Source organism: Oncorhynchus tshawytscha, linkage group LG29 (genome assembly GCF_018296145.1).
Source record: "Oncorhynchus tshawytscha isolate Ot180627B linkage group LG29, Otsh_v2.0, whole genome shotgun sequence".
NCBI lineage: Eukaryota > Metazoa > Chordata > Actinopteri > Salmoniformes > Salmonidae > Oncorhynchus > Oncorhynchus tshawytscha.
This window is the reverse complement of record NC_056457.1, coordinates 1,389,454-1,406,572: the sequence shown is the minus strand read 5'-3', so window position 1 is coordinate 1,406,572 and position 17,119 is coordinate 1,389,454. Positions and strand designations below refer to the sequence as shown.

At 44.7% G+C, this 17,119-nt stretch overlaps 1 protein-coding gene across 2 annotated transcripts in view; it reads left to right on the top strand.

Annotated features, from left to right (window-relative positions):
* Positions 1–16,912, top strand: part of mpp7a (membrane palmitoylated protein 7a) — a 261,584-nt gene extending 244,672 nt beyond the window's left edge. For both annotated transcript variants that reach the window (XM_042308490.1, XM_024393190.2), the window contains exons 17-18: positions 870–1,013; positions 14,533–16,912. In XM_042308490.1, the coding sequence (XP_042164424.1) occupies positions 870–1,013; positions 14,533–14,712 (324 nt within the window). In that variant the 3' untranslated portion in view covers positions 14,713–16,912. The remainder of the gene's footprint in view (positions 1–869; positions 1,014–14,532) is intronic.
* Positions 16,913–17,119: the final 207 nt, after the last annotated feature.

The following is a 17,119-nucleotide window of genomic DNA, read 5'->3' as shown; positions in this document are numbered from 1 at the left end:
ACTCGTGCCAGCGTGTTGAGTAATACTGCTCTGTGTCTGTGTGCGTGCTCCATTTTGGCTCTTTACCCCGCAGTAGTCGATCACATGAGTTTCATATCAGAGCAGTGTTGCAGAGCGAGTGATGTTGTCTGGTCCCCTGCTGACTGTCTGAGCTCCTGATGAAAGCTTTACTTTCCTCATCTCCTCTGCTCTCCTCTCTCTCTGTGAGGGAGACGAATGGTAGTCTTTCACTCATGTCTTCGGGGTTCCGTCCCAAATGGCACACTTTTCCCTATTTAGTGCACTACTTTTGACCAGGGCCCTATGATCAAAAGTAGTGCTCTAGATAGGGTATAGAGTGCCATTTGGGGCACAACCTTTGTGTCAGCCTGGGGTTTTGGACCCGCTTCCCAGAACACAGCGAGAGAGGAAGCAGACCAGCGCTGGTTAACACTCCACTCTGCTGCGGTTCAGTACACACACACACACACACACATGCTGCATGCTACGTGTCAACGCGACCCAGCCTTGTAATGTTTCATCGCCTCAGTGCTGGGACAGACCAGCTCGACAGACTGAGATCTGTGACTAACTTCACTCGTTCACAATGCGATATCTCCAGATAGAGCAACAAGACCCAGTCGTATCCTCTACTCCCATGACTAATGTGTTGGGAGGACCGAAGACTAATAACCTGTCACCCATAGAGCACCTTCCCTTGGTCAAGGATCACTTTGGACAGAAGTGTATTTAACGCATTCATTGTGTCATCCTCTGGGATTCTTTGTACTTTGAAATGGTTTAAAACTGTATGAGTTGTTTTGCACCGAAGTAAATCAATAGTTCCTTTTTCTTACTGCATCTGTTTCTCTCTCCTCTGTGTGTTGCAGATGATAAAGCACTTGAGGACGGCAGAGTTTAAACCCTACGTGGTGTTTGTGAAGCCGCCGCCCATCGAGCGCCTGCGGGAGACCAGAAGGAACGCGAAGGTCATCTCAGGCAAAGACGACAAGGGATCCGCCACGCCATTCTCGGTAAGACACATCAACATAAACTTTGAAATCTTTTCATATTATCAAGAGAAGCCTTTTCTCCTTTGCCAAGAGAAGAAACCTTTGAATGTTTCACCTTGTCAAAAATGGCACAGTGACAGAGAAGCCTTGAAACAAAGTTAAAAGTAAAACACTCCGGTAAAACAGGCAGTGTTTTAGAATAACATTTTTTTTTCCAAACTTTAAAAAAAAAAAGAAAAATATTCACAGAATGGGTTGTTTAATTGCATTGGAAGCACACTTCCCACTCAGACGTCTTCTGTAAAAGTGACGTGGTGTGTTTACGTCCATGTTTATGTTTATATATTTTACCTTTATTTAACTAGGCAAGTCAGTTAAGAACAAATTCTTATTTACAATGACGGCCTACCCCGGCCAAACACTAACCCGGACGACACTGGGCCAATTGTACATCGTTCTATGGGACTCCCAATCACAGCCGGTTGTGATACAGCCTGGAATTGAACCAGGGTTTGTAGTGATCCCTCTAGCACTGAGATGCAGTACCTTAGACTGCTGCACCACTCAGAAGCCTCATAAATGTGACGTTATAAGGTGGGACCAAAGGTGATCCAGCAGTGTTAGAGTACCACATGGCCTAGCTGCTGGTTAACAAGAGGGAGGTTATCAGAGACCCTCGCAGTTTATTCCTCCCTGAAGCCCACCTAAAGGAATAACAGAGACCATCTGGGGCTCTGGGGGAGCTAGCTGTGGTAGTGGTGATGTCATCTTTACTACACACACTTTTCTGCTGCAGGCTAGTGTGTGTGTGTGTGCGTGTGTCTGCTTGTGGGTGCGTGTCTGGATACCTGCGTGTATGTGTGTGTGTTACACACCCTTATACACCAGCCAGTCACAACTCACAGCCGGGCCCCACGTGAAACCAATTAGCCTGAAGCGTGTTGCCGTAGTGGTGGCTGATGGCTTTCCCAGCCCCTGTCAGGTCGTCTCTCCCTACGTGGGGCCACGCTACGGGCCATAGCCCTGATCACAGCCACAAGCTGGGCCGATGAGGAGAGAAGGGGAGGGGGGATAGAGAGACAGAGAAGAGGGGGAGGTGAGAATGAGAGAGGAGAGGAGGGAGAAAGAGGGAGAGAGAGTCTGGCTGTGATGTTGGAGGTGTGGAGGCTTTCCACAAGGTCGCCGTCAAACAGGGCTGTGAGAGGGGAGCGTAGAGGAGGAGGGGGAAGTAGGTGTGTGTAGGCCGGGCGGCCTCAGGTGCAGATCAGATTGGCTGGCGGCTCATCTGATGGACGAATGGTAAAGCCTCAAAGCCGCCACCTATATAGTACACAACTTTGGACCAGAGCCCTATGGGTCCTGGTTAAACGTAGTGCACTATAAAGGGAATAGGGAGCCATCTGGAACACAACCTCAGACCCACTCTGAGGTGTTACTCCACACACACCTCTCTGTGTGTTCACCATGACCTAACGCAACACACAGCGCAGCAAAGCACAGCAGGGCTCTGGAAAAGGACAGGGTCGCACACAGCAGGGCAGCTCTCACTCAAAACATCCTTCATGGAGCCGTCACTGAGATGTACCGTCACGATTTTAAACATGTCAGAGGCTCAGCAGCTATTTTTAAAGTCATCCTTACTTAAAGCATGAAATGATTACACACATTCAACGAATCACCGCACTGACATACTGACATACTGTATTCAAGTCAGTATGACCACATCCCAGTCATTTACTGTCAACATCTCTGAGATCTCTGGTGTGTTTTTCTTTTTATCTCAATAAGAAAAAAGAAAATGATTGTCGGGCTCTCAGATATTAAGATGTAAAGGTTAGTGACGAGGCCGTAGGTAAGCAGTGCCATCATACACGATGATGACCATCCTGTGGGGTGAGAGGTCAGACAGAGGTCAGAGGTCAAAGGCCATGCTATTGACCGTTGTATGACTTTTGGGTGAAAGTCTCTCTCTGCTCTCAGTGTGACTCCTATGAACAGTAAGCGCTAGTTGTCAGAGACAGGGCAGACTTTTGAGACTTGCTCTGGACTATAATACCTTTATTAGATCTATAGTTCTCTCAGGTAACATAAATGCAATCTCAACGTTTCTTTTTGTTACCTGGTTGGAATATGTCCAGTCGCCAAAGTCCTTTCTGTAAACCTTTATAGAGATTGACAGGCAGAGTTTTAAACCATCAGATCCCAGCTATTAAAGAAAGAAAGAAAAACCTTGTTTGGTGGAAATGTCACAGCGGTATTTTATTCTCGTCCTGCTGTATTTATTTCAGTGAGAATGCTAGAGGCAGCAGCTCGGGTCTGTTAGAATAATCCATTGTCCCATCCAGACTTCTGGAGAACAGACTTTTCATTGTTTTAACAGAGCTGTATCCTGCTCTATTGTTTAACCTGCACTACATTCATATCTGCTTTTAAATGTGTCTGACACTTAATATGAGCCCCAAAACCTCTGATATAATCAGATATATACTGAAATATGGTAATGAATGTGTCCAGATTCCTATTCCTAGTAATAGCAGTATAATAAGTAAAGGGATCATGAGATAGGGTATCTTACCTTTCCCTCTAGCCAAAGCAATGACATTATGTCTTCTTTCAGAGTAAATCGGGGACCTCTTTGCCGAACCAGATCGGTTTTGATATTTTATGTCATTTTAATACATAGGGCAGGTGCTTTTTATGTATATGAATAAAAGCAGATTTTCCGTTGAGGGCCGAGGGGATGGCCAAGAACTCCTGCTGATGGCCAGGACTGAGAAGAGACTGAAGAGAGGGATGAGTCCTGATGCTGGCTCTGAGATCTCTGTCCCTTTCTTGGTCTCTGTTTCTCTCTCTGTCTCTTTCGTTTTCTTCGTCTCTGTCTCTGGTTTTCTCTCTTCCTCTCTCTCTCTCTTTGTCTTTCTCTCTCTCTTTCCCTGTCTTTCTGTCCCTATCTCTCTCTTCCTCTCTCTATCTGTCCATCTTGGTCTGTCTGTCTGTTTCTCTCTTGTTCTTGTTTTCTTTCTTTCTCTCCTTCTCTCCCCATAATGTAAACGGTCACCCTTACCTGGCCTGCTATGACCATAGAGAGGGAGACATGCCATGGCATGGACACTGACTGACTGGTTGACATGGAAATGGCATACACAGCATCTCTAGGGCTCGTTCTGTCCATGTCTACCCCACTGCCCTGCTGCAAGCATAGAATTCAATAATTGAATGTATCTCTATGGCTGCCAGTTTCTGGTCTAAGGTTCAAAGGGTTGGAGAGCTGCTGGCAGTAGTAGCTGAGTGTGCTTCCCAAATGGCACCCTATTCCCTGCACCACTACTTTTGACCAGAGCTCCAATGGGTGCTCTATATAGGGAATAGGGAGCTATTTGGGATGTAGCCTGGGTCACTGGGTCCACATCCAGCAGTTCTAGGCTTTCTGAGGGCTGACCACAGAGGAAGGCTACCAAGGATCAGCAGCCTCAGATCACTGGAGGGAATATATGGTGGACGGACCGACAGACTGAGCCGCTTCAACTTCCTCTCAGCCCAGGCCAACGAACCTAGTGCTCCCTCCTCAACCTTATCCCTTCCTCCGAGACAGAGGATGATAAAACCATCATGTCTTCTCACAGAAGACAATAGACTGTGAGATAATGTGGGTGGATTTTTACTGCCTTGTACAGTAGATGAGAGAGAGAAAGAGAGAGAGAGAGAGAGTCATGGTCAAAACATATTGATGCAACAGTATCTGAGATGGGAAGAGGTCTGTCCATAATAGAGTAGAGTAGTGGCCTGAAGGCACACACTTAATGTGTTGTGAAATCTGTAATGTAATGTTTTTAATTGTATATAAAAGCCTTAATTTTACTGCATCCCAGGGAAGCAGCTAATGGGGATCCATAATAAATACAAATACAATGTATGGCAGTGTTGGCATTCAGAGGCAGGGTAGCCTAATGGTTAAGAGCATTGCGCCAGTAACTGAAAGGTTGCTGGTTTGAATCCCCGAGCCGATTAGATGAACGATCTGTTGATGTGCCCTTAAGCAAGGAACTTAACCCTAGTTGCTCTGGATAAGAGCGTCTGCTAAATGACTAAAATGTAAATGTTTGTAGACTGGCTTGAAAATGCAGTCCGTGTCATGGTGACCATTTAACTTTAGTTGCACGACTAATCAACTATGAGGTGTTAAAACCACTAGCAAGGGGGACATTCTAAAATTGTATTCTTCTGTCTGTCTGTGTAAGTGTGTCGTCAGTGTGTTTTTCTGCATCAATTTGTTTGTTTCTGTTTGTGTTCCTGCCTATGAATGTGTCTGTATACAGTATGTGTACAGTATTTATATTTGTGTGTTTGGCAGAGTCCCTGAGTGTGACCATATCTCAGCGGAGATCTGAAGCCCAGTGTTCCTTTACAAAAAGGAGCTAGCTAAATCAAATCAAATCTAATTTTATTGGTCACATGCACATGGTTAGCAGATGTTATTGCAAGTGTTGCAAAATGCTTGTGCTTCTAGTCCCGACAGTGCAACAACATCAACAAGTAATCTGACAATTCCACAACAACTACCTAAAACACGCACATCTAAGTAAAGGGATGGAATAAGAATATATACATATAAACACAGTGTCAAGAAAAAGTATGTGAACCCTTTGGAAATACCTGGATTTCTGCATAAATTTGTCATGCAATTTTATCTGATCTTTATCAAGGTCACAACAATAGACAAATAGTCTGCTTAACCTAATAACACACAAACAATTATATGGTTTCATGTCTTTATTGAAGACACAGTGTAAACATTCACAGTGCAGGGTGGAAAAAGTATGTGAACCCTTGGATTTAATAACTGGTTGACCCTCCTTTGGCAGCAATAACCTCAACCAAAAGTTTTCTGTAGATCAGATCTGTACAACAGTCAGGAGGAATTTTGGATCATTCCTCTTCACAAAACTGTTTCAGTTCAGCAATATTCTTGGGATGTCTGGTGTGAACAGCCCTCTTGAGGTCAGGCCACAGCATCTCAATCGGGTTGAGGTCAGGAATCTGACTGGGCCACTCCAGAAGGTGTATTTTCTTCTGTTGAAGCCATTCTGTTCTTGATTTACTTCTGTGTTTTGGGTCGTTGTCCTGTTGCAACACCCAACTTCTGTGGAGCCTCAATTTGGTCGGACAGCCTAACATTCTCCTGCAAAATGTCTTGATGAACTTGAGAATACATTTTTCCATCGATGATAGCAAGCTGTCCAGGCCCTGAGACAGCAGAGCAGCCCCAATCCATGATGCTCCCTCCACCATACTTTACAGTTGAGATGAGGTTTTGATGTTGGTGTGCTGAGCCTTTTTTTCTCCACACAGTGTTGTGTTCCTTCCCAAACAACTCAACTGTAGTTTCCACAGAATATTTTGCCAGTACCGCTTTGGAACATCTAGGTGCACTTTTGCAAACTTCAGACGTGTAGCAATGTTTTTTTTGGACAGCAGTGGCTTCCTCTGTGGTGTCCTCCCATGAACTCCATTCTTGTTTAGTGTTTTATGCATAGTGGACTCGTCAACGGAGATGTTAGCATGTTCCAGAGACTTCTGTAAGTCTTTAGCTGACACTCTAGGATTCTTCATAACCTCATAGAGCATTCTGTGCTGTGCTCTTGCAGTCGTCTTTGCAGGACGGCCCCTCCTAGGGAGAGTAGCAACAGTGCTGAACTTTCTCCATTTATACACAATTTTTCTTACCATGGACTAATGAACATCAATGCTTTTAGAGATACTTTTGTAACCCTTTCCAGCTTTATGCAAATCAACAATTCTTAATCTTAGTTCTTCTGAGATCTCTTTTGTTCAAGGCATAGTTCACATCAAATCAAAGTTTATTTGTCATGTGCGTTGACTACAACAGGTGTGGACCTTACAGTGAAATGCTTACTTACCGGCTCTAACCAATAGTGCAAAAAATGTATTAGGTGAACAATAGGTAGGTAAAGAAATAAAACAACAGTAAAAAGACAGACTATATACAGTAGCGAGGCTATAAAAGTAGCGAGGCTACATACAGACACCGGTTAGTCAGGCCGAATGAGGTAGTATGTACATGTAGATATGGTTAAAGTGACTATGCATATATGATTAACAGAGTATAGCAGAAGTGTAAAAGAGGGGTTGGCGGGTGGTGGGTGGGACACAATGCAGATAGCCCGGTTAGCCACTGGGCGGGAGCACTGGTTGGTCAGCCCAATTGAGGTAGTATGTACATGAATGTATAGTTAAAGTGACTATCCATATATGATAAACAGAGAGTAGCAGCAGCATAAAAAGATGGGTTGGGGGAGGCACACAATGCAAATAGTCCGGGTATCCATTTGATTACCTGTTCAGGGGTTTTGGGGGTAAAAACATTTTGTCCTAGACTTGGCACTCCCGGTACCACTTGCCATGCGGTAGTAGAGAGAACAGTCTATGACTGGGGTGGCTGGGGTCTTGGACAATTTTTAGGGCCTTCATCTGACACCGTCTGGTGTAGAGGTCCTGGATGGCAGGCAGCTTAGCCCCAGTGATGTACTGGGCCGTACGCACTACCCTGTGTAGTGCCCTGCGGTCAGAGGCAGAGCAGTTGTCTTACCAGGCAGTGATGCAACCAGTCAGGATGCTCTCGATGTTGCTGCTTTTGAGGATCTCAGGACCCATGCCAAATCTTTTTAGTTTCCTGAGGGGGAATAGGCTTTGTCATGCCCTCTTCACGACTGTCTTGGTGTTTGGACCATTCTAGTTTGTTGTTGATGTGGACACCAAGGAACTTGAAGCTCTCAAACTGCTCCACTACAGCCCCGTCGATGAGAATGGGGGCGTGCTCGGTCCTCCTTTTCCTGTAGTCCACAATAATCTCCTTAGTCTTGGGATAGGTTGTTATTCTGGCACCACCCGGCCAGGTCTCTGACAACCTCCCTATAGGCTGTCTCGTCGTTGTCGGTGATCAGGCCTACCACTGGCCCGTCAGGAAGTCCAGGATCTAGTTGCAGAGGGAGGTGTTTAGTCCCAGGATCCTTAGCTTAGTGATGAGCTTTGAGGGTACTATGGTGTTGAACACTGAGCTGTAGTCAATGAATAGCATTCTCATATAAGTGTTCCTTTTGTCCAGGTTGCCTTTGTGTTCTTGGGCACAGGGACTATGGTGGACTGCTTGAAACATGTTGGTGTTACAGACTTAATCAGGGACATGTTGAAAATGTCGGAGACACCTGCCAGTTGGTCAGCACATGCCCGGAGCACACGTCCTGGTAATCCGTCTGGCCCCGCAGCCTTGTGTATGTTGACCTGTTTAAAGGTCTTACTCATGTCGGCTACGGAGAGCGTGATCACACAGTTGCCTGGAACAGATGATGCTATCATGCATGCCTCAGTGTTGCTTGCCTCGAAGTGAGGCAAGCATGGTTCGTCACAGGGCATAGCAGGATTTCTTGAAAGCTTCCCGGGTTAGAGTCCCGCACCTTGAAAGCGGCAGCTCTAACCTTTAGCTCAGTGCGAATGTTGCCTGTAATCCATGGCTTCCGGTTGGGGTATGTACGTACAGTCACTGTAGGGACGACATCTTCGATGCACTTACTGATAAAGCCAGTGACTGATGTGGTGTACTCCTCAATGTCATCGGAAGAATCCTGGAACATGTTCCAGTCTGTGATAGCAAAACAGTCCTTAAGTTTCCCTGCATTAAAGTCTCCGGCCACTAGGAGCGCCACCTCTCGGTGAGTGGTTTCCTGTTTGCTTATTTCCTTATTCAGCCGACGGAGTGCGGTCTTAGTGCCAGCATCTGTCTGTGGTGGTAAATAAAAAGACACAAAAAGTATAGCTGAAATCTCTCTAGGCAAGTAGTGTGGCCTGCAATTTATCACAATATACTCTACTTCAGGTGAGCAAAATCTAGAGACTTCCTTAGATATCGTGCACCAGCTGTTGTTTACAAATATGCACAGACTGCCCCCCTCATCTTACCGGAGTGTGCTGTTCTATCTTGCCGGTGCAGCGTTTCCCGCTAGCTGAATATCCATGTCGTCATTCAGCCACAATTCCGTGAAACATAGGATATTACAGTTTTTGATGTCACGTTGGTAGGATATTTGTGATCATACCTCGTCTAGTTTATTGTCCAATGATTGCACGTTGGCGAGTAGTATTGACGGTAACGGCAGCTTTCCCACTCGCCTTTTTCGGGTCCTGATCCGGCATCCGCCTCTTTGTCCTCTGTACCTGTGTCGCTTCCACTTGCAAATAACGTGGATGTCGGCCCTGCCGGCTGTTTGGAGGATGTCTTATGCGTCTTGTTTGTTGAAGAAAAAATCTTTGTCTAATCCGAGGTGAGTGATCGCTGTCCAGAAGCTCTTTTTTTGCTGTAAGATACGGTTGCAGAAACATTATGTACAAAATAAGTTACAAATAACGTGAAAAAAACACATAATAGCGCAATTGGTTGGGTGCCCTTAAAACAGCTGCCATTTCTTCTGGTGTTATTTCTACCGGCAATGCTTCTTGTGAATAGCAAACACAAATTTTGTGTGTTTTTTATAGGGCAAGGCAGCTCTAACCAACATCTCCAGTCTCATTGATTCATTGATCTCATTGATTGGACTCCAGGTTAGCGGACTCCTGACTCACATACTTTTTCCAATCTACACTGTGAATGTTTAAATGATGTATTCAATACAGACAAGAAAAATATAATAATTTGTGTGTTATTAGTTTAAGCACACTATGTTTGTCTGTTGTTGTGACTTAAATGAAGATCAGATCAAATTTGAGGACCAATTTATGCAGAAATCCAGGTCATTCAAAAGGGTTCAGATACTTTTTCTTGCCACTGTATATGGATGAGCAATAACCGAGCGGCATAGAGGCAAGGTGCAATAGATGGTATAAAATACAGTATATACATATGGGATGAGTAATGCAAGACATGTAAACATCATTATTAAAGTGGCAATAATAAAGTGACTAGTGATCCATTTGTTAGAGTGGCCAATGATTTCAAGTCTGTATGGAGGCACCAGCTTCTCTGTGTTAGTGATGGCCGTTTAACAGTCTGATGGCCTTGAGATAGAAGCTGTTTTTCAGTTTCTCGGTCCAAGCTTTGCTGCAGTCGTGGGTGAACAGGGAGTAGAGGAGGGGGCTGAGCACGCACCCTTGTGGGGCCCCAGTGTTGAGGGTCAGCAAAGTGGAGATGTTGTTTCCTACATTCACCACCTGGGGGCGGCCCGTCAGAAAGTCCAGGATTCAATTGCACAGGGTGGGGTTGAGACCCAGGGCCTCCAGCTGTTTGAAGATTTTGGAGGGTACTATGGTGTTGAATGCTGGGTTGTAGTCAATGAACAATATTCTTACATAGGTATTCCTCTTGTCCAGATGGGTTAGGGCAGTGTGCAGTGTGATGGCAATTGCATCGTCTGTGGAACTGTTTGGGCAGTATGCAAATTGAAGTGGGTCTAGGGTGGCTGGTAAGGTGGAGGTGATATGATCCTTTACTAGTCTCTCAAAGCACTTCATGATGACAGAAGTGAGTGCGACGGGGCATTCTTGGGTACAGGAACAGGTGGCCATCTTGAAGCATGTGGGGACAGCAGACAGGGATAGGGAGCGATTGAATATGTCTGTAAACACACCAGCCAGCTGGACTGTGCATGCTCTGAGGACGTGACTTGGGATGCCATCTGGGCCAGCAGCCTTGCGAGGGTTAACACTTTTAAATGTTTTACTCACGTCGGCCACGGAGAAGGAGGAGGAGGGGGGCGCAGTCCTTGTTAGCGGGCCGTGACGGTGGCACTGTATTATCCTCAAGGCGGGCAAAGAAGGTGTTTAGTTTGTGTAGAAGCGTGATATCGGCATCCTTGACGTGGCTGGTTTTCTTTTTGTAGTCCGTAATTTCCTGTAAACTCTGCCACATACATCTCGTGTTTGAGCAGTTAAATTGCGACTCCACTTTGTCCCTGTACTGGCATTTAGATTGTTTGATTGCCTTGCGGAGGGAATAACGACACTGTTTATATTCAGCCACATTCCCATACCTCTTTCCATGGTTATATGAGGTCGCACTTTCAGTTTTGCACAAATGCCGCCATCCATCCACTGTTTCTGGTTACGGTAGGTTTTAATAGTCACAGTGAGTACAACATCTCCAATGCACTTCTTTTGTAAACTCTTTTATGAAACCGAGTCAGCGAATAGATCAATGTTGTTCTCTGAGGCTGACTGGAACATATCCCAGTCGCGTGATCAAAATAATCTTAAAGCGTGGAGTCTGATTGGTCACACCATCATTGAATGGTTCTAGTCACTGGTACATCCTGTTTGAGTTTCTGCCTATAAGACGGTAGTAGCAAGATGGCGTCGTGATCGGATTTACCGAAGGGAGGGCAGGTGAGGGCTTTGTATGCGTTGCGGAAGTTAGAGTAGCAGTGATCGAGTGTATTACCCCCGCGCGTAGTGCAATCACTATGCTGATAGAATTTAGATAGCCTTGTTCTTAAATTTGCTTTGTTAAAATCCCCAGCCACAATAAATGCAGCCTCAGGATATATGGTTTACATAGAGTCCAGGGAAGTTCCTTTAGGGCTGTTTAAGGGGGAATGTACACAGCTGTGAAGATAACTGACGAGAATTCTCTTGGGAGGTAATATGGCCGGCATTTGATTTTAAGGAATTCTAGATCAGGTGAGGTCAGGTGAGCAGAAGGACTTGAGTTCCTGTACGTTGTTATGATTACACCATGAGGCATTCATTGTGAAGCACACAGCCCCCCCCTTCTTCTTTCCGGAGAGATGTTTATTCCTGTCGGCCTGACATACAAAGAATCCCGGTGGCTGTACTGACTCCGACAGCATGTCCCCAAAGAGCCATGTTTCCGTGAAAGAGTATGCAACAATCACGAATGTCTTTCTGGAAGGCAACACTTGCCCTAATTTCGTCTACCTTGTTACCTAGAGACTGGACAGGCGCAGTAGCGCCTCTTCAACCTCAGGAGGCTGAAGAAATTCGGCTTGTCACCAAAAGCACTCACAAACTTTTACAGATGCACCATCGAGAGCATCCTGTCGGGCTGTATCACCACCTGGTATGGCAACTGCTCCGCCCACAACCGTAAGGCTCTCCAGAGGGTAGTGAGGTCTGCACAACACATCATCGGGGGCAAACTACCTGCCCTCCAGGACACCAACACCACCCGATGTCACAGGAAGATCATCAAGGACAACAACCACCCGAGCCACTGCCTGTTAACCCCGCTATCATCCAGAAGGCGAGGCCAGTACAGGTGCATCAAAGCAGGGACTGAGAGACTGAAAAACAGCTTCTATCTCAAGGACATCAGACTGTTAAACAGCCACCACTAACATTGAGTGGCTGCTGCCAACATACTGACTTTAATAATGGGAATTGATGTCAAAAAATGTATCACTAGCCACTTTAAGCAGTGCCACTTAATATAATGTTTACATACCCTACATTACTCATCTCATATGTATATACTGTACTCGATACCATCTACTGCATCTTGCCTCTGCCGTTCTGTACCATCACCCATTCATATATCTTTATGTACATAGTCTTTATCCCTTTACACTTGTGTGTATAAGGTAGCTGTTGTGGAATTGTTAGGTTAGATTACTCATTGGTTACTACTGCATTGTCGGAACTAGAAGCACAAGCATTTCGCTACACTCACATTAACATCTGCTAACCATGTGTATGTGACAAATAAAATTGGATTTGATTTGATTTCAGAAGGCCGCTATAGCCTCTCTAACCATGCCCTGTTCCTTTGTCTGAGGCTAGAATGGATCAGCCCATATAAACATTTCACAGGGCAGTCTAATACCATCAGGAAGGGATGACTGGGCAAGAAATAGGTCCTAAAATGCTAACCAGGTAATAAGTTGTCTAGGGAGCTATGATTAATTAGCATAGCCTGATCCCAGATCTAGTTCTGCTGGCTCCCAATCTCCATAGTAGTTGCAAAACAGCACAAACATATAAGGGACCAGGCTAGTGGTGGGGTCAGGAGTTATATACACTACATGTCAAAAAGTATGTGGACACCTGCTCGTCGAACATCTCATTCCAAAATCATGGCCATTAATATGGAGTTGGTCCCCCCTTTGCTTCCATGACAGCCTCCAGTCTTCTTGGAAGGATTTCCACTAGATGTTGGAACATTGCTGCGGAGACTTGCTTCCTTTCAGCCACAAGAGCATTAGTGAGGTCGGGCACTGATGTTGGGCGCTAAGGCCTGGCTTGCAGTCATTGTTCCAATTCATCCCAAAGGTGTTCGATGGGGGGTTGAGGTCAGGTGGACTGGGGACAGCAAGGAGTCATCAGGCCAGGTAGTCCTGAGGCATGGTCCTAGGGCTCAGGTCCTCCGAGAGAGAGAAAGAAAGATAGAAAGCGTTAGAGAGAGCATACTTAAATTCACACAGGACACCGGATAATTCAGGAGAAATACTCCAGGTATAACAGACTGACCCTAGCCCCCTGACACATAAACTACTGCAGCATAAATACTGGAGGCTGAGACTGGAGGGGTCGGGAAAGTAAAGCCATTCAGTAAAGCCATTCTACTGCCAGTGTTTGTCTATAGAGGTTGCATTTTATACACCTGTCACCTCGACTTTACCTCGATTTTTTTTACACCTGTCAGCAACGGGAAATGGCCAAATCCACTCATTTGAAGGGGTGTCCACATACTTTTGTATATACAGTAAAGTGTAGCTACAGTAGTAGGTTCATGTGCCCAAGCCATTTCCTTTTCTGAAGGCCTCCCATTTTGAATGCCTTGTTCACACACTGTCATTGGCCTGTCACTATGTCCAAAGTGGCATGTATCAATTATGCATCAATTATGGATCTGTTGTTTTGTCTGTCTCTTTGTCAATCACAGATATGTTTTGTCAATCACAGATATGTTTTCTGCTTTTAGGCTTTTTTATTTTATTTTGTATCCAATTGGCCCGTTAGAAAATTCCTTGAGGTTTTGTGTGTAAGGTTTTGTAAAGAGGTCTAGGTGACCTTCAGGGTCAAGCAGCTCTCTGTTTGTGTAATGCAGACGCTGGGAGTCAGGAAGCTAGTACAGGGGGTGACTTTAATAATAAATAGGACAATACAAAACAAGAGTAGCGTCTGGACATGAGAAACTAAATACTGCCTGGGGAAAGAACCAAAGGGAGTGACAGATATAGGGGAGGTAATCATAGAAGTGATGGAGTCCAGGTGAGACGCAGGTGCGCGTAACGATGGTGGCAGGTGTGTGTAATAATAAGTAAACAGGCAAAAATGAGCACCAGAGAGGGGGAGCGGAATAAGACGTGACAGATTGGGTCATTCTGTCTGTTTATTTGTGTTTAATGGCTGTTATGTTGGTGAGACATTCACATAAACACAAACTCATGCCCGTTACTCTTTCTTCATAGGCCATCGACAACAGCTTGACCCTGAGATAAGCAGAAAGTACATTTATTTTTCTCTCAAAACAGACAGTAAAATATCTATTCTATTCCATGATATTCTTGTCCAACAGGAGGAGGACTTCCTGGAAATGGTGAGCACCGGCCAGCAGATGGAGAGCCAATACGGCCACTTGTTTGAGAAGGTGATCGTCAACGACGACCTGACAGCAGCATTCAGTGAACTGAATGGGGCTCTGAAGAAGATGGAGACAGACACTCACTGGATACCCATCAGATGGACTCACTCCTGAGAACCACGGAGAGAGAGAGACTTTTTGAGAAAGAAGATTAAAAAGGGAAGGACTTTTTAACAAAGTTGTTAGTATATTTATATATTTTACCCTTATTTCTGCCATGTGTGTGGTGGGCGTTGTTGGATAGCAGTGAACTGACTTTATATATTGCACTACCCACAGGGCTCTGGTCAAGGTACTATGTAGGAAATATGGTGCCATTTTGGGACGAATCCTGTATCTCTCTCTGGGTCTTCCACTGGGCCCTGTCCAGCTCAGTCAATTATGCATCAATGCACTGGACATCTTGAGTCAATGCACTGGACATCTTGAGGGTGGGGCTGGTCTGATCTGGTTTTAGACCGCTGCTCTGTCTTCAGATCGCTTTCACTGTGACTGCCAATCAGTGCTGTGCCAGTACGTACTGTAACTACGAGCTCCTTCCTTAGTGTGTTTTTAACATTAGTTTATAGAAAACAAAGGGATTTGTATTTTTCTGTTTCTGGATTGACAGTGGGTGGTGTTTACATGTACATTTCTGTATGTTTTACTGCAAAGCCTCAAGAAGAGAATAATGGGGAAAGAGATACAAATAAACATTTTGCCTTCAAGTCTTAAACTCCGCTTCGGTCCAAAAGTTCACCCTTTTCTCTATGTAGTGCACTACTTTTGACCAAGGCCCATAGCAATCTGGTCAAAAATAGTCCACTATATAGCGGTAGGGTGCCATTTCTGATGCACCTTCAAACTCCGATAAACTATGCCCTTGCTGTTTTTAACACTTCCATGGACGGTTATGCCAAGATGGCAAAGCAAAATGGTACAGTACACTCATCGAAGGGCAACAACAGGTGTCATTTTATTTAAGAGAAATGAATATATTTTCATATTTTTCTGCTATTTTACATACCTTTTATATATGACATATTTCTAACATATTTTATAAAGAAGCACCATGATACTGTCACTGTATAACCTGAGGTGATTCCTGACGTTACTTTGATGTTGGAAGCCTTCTTTCAAGGCATCAGACAGTGTCTTGTCGTCGTACCTCAAGTTCCCGTGCCCTACTTACACAGAGTGCGTTCTAAACGGCACCCTTATTCCCTATATAGGGATTTAGGACAACGCCTAGGTGTTTTATACTTTTTTATTTAGGAGATATTTAAAAAAAGATATTTAAACCCTACTTTGAATACTTTACTCATGACGGTGACCAGGCAGCAAAACAATTTGCCAATTAAACTACCAGACATCGGCTTGTCATTTGTAAGTAAAATGTTCTCAGTCTAGTATAATTAGGGTGGAGTGGAGTTAGCCTTAATTTATTATCATAAAACAGGCCTAAAACAAGGAACCTAACAGAGGGCTCCATAGCGCTAATAGATTTACAACAGACCGAAGAAAAAAAAGTAGCTGCTTCTAACTTAACAAGGTTCAGGTTATATAGAGAAAGGTTAGAGTTGCTAGTCCTCCACACCTCTTTCAATTTCCCTCCTGTCTGTCTGTCTGTCTGTCTGTCTGTCTGTCTGTCTGTCTGTCTGTCTGTCTGTCTGTCTGTCTGTCTGTCTGTCTGTCTGTCTGTCTGTCCCTCTACCCTTTCCCTGCTATTCAGTTTCTGTACCCCACGGTTAGGTGGCTAGACTATAAAGTGTATGTTGGATTCTTTGATGAGATCATTTCTGGAGCTATGATGTTGAGGGTTTAAAAATTCTGGTAACTTTCCCCAAATTGTATGGACAGTTACCAGAATTTTGCAACCCTAATCATGTCTGATGTTCAAAGACCCTACACAAATGGAAGGTTCATTCGGCTTCCTCTCGACATTTCATACAATTCCTCCTGTATAGGGTAGCAATTATTTATATTTTTTTCATTCCTTGGTTTTCCAGGATTCCTGGTTGGAATATTCCTGGAATCAGGAGGGAATTACCAGGAGATCCTCGAATCCTTACCGGAATTCTCCAACCCTACTTCTGTAGTCTGGGTTTAGGCCCTGCTGGGTGCAGTGACCTCACGATTAGTGACCTCATGTTCTCTCTCTTCCCAAGTTTTCACACTTACACCACCAACCATAGGTGTTAGTTAGTTAGCTCCGTTTCCAGCTAAGGTCATGAAGAGGCACCACAGCTATCTCTCTCTCTGTCTGGTGTCTGTTTTCTCTTTTAAAGCTGTTCTCTCTATCTCTCTCTCTGTCTGGTGTCTGTTTTCTCTTTTAAAGCTGTTCTCTCTATCTCTCTCTCTGTCTGGTGTCTGTTTTCTCTTTTAAAGCTGTTCTCTCTATCTCTCTCTCTGTCTGGTGTCTGTTTTCTCTTTTAAAGCTGTTCTCTCTATCTCTCTCTCTGTCTGGTGTCTGTTTTCTCTTTTAAAGCTGTTCTCTCTATCTCTCTCTCTGTCTGGTGTCTGTTTTCTCTTTTAAAGCTGT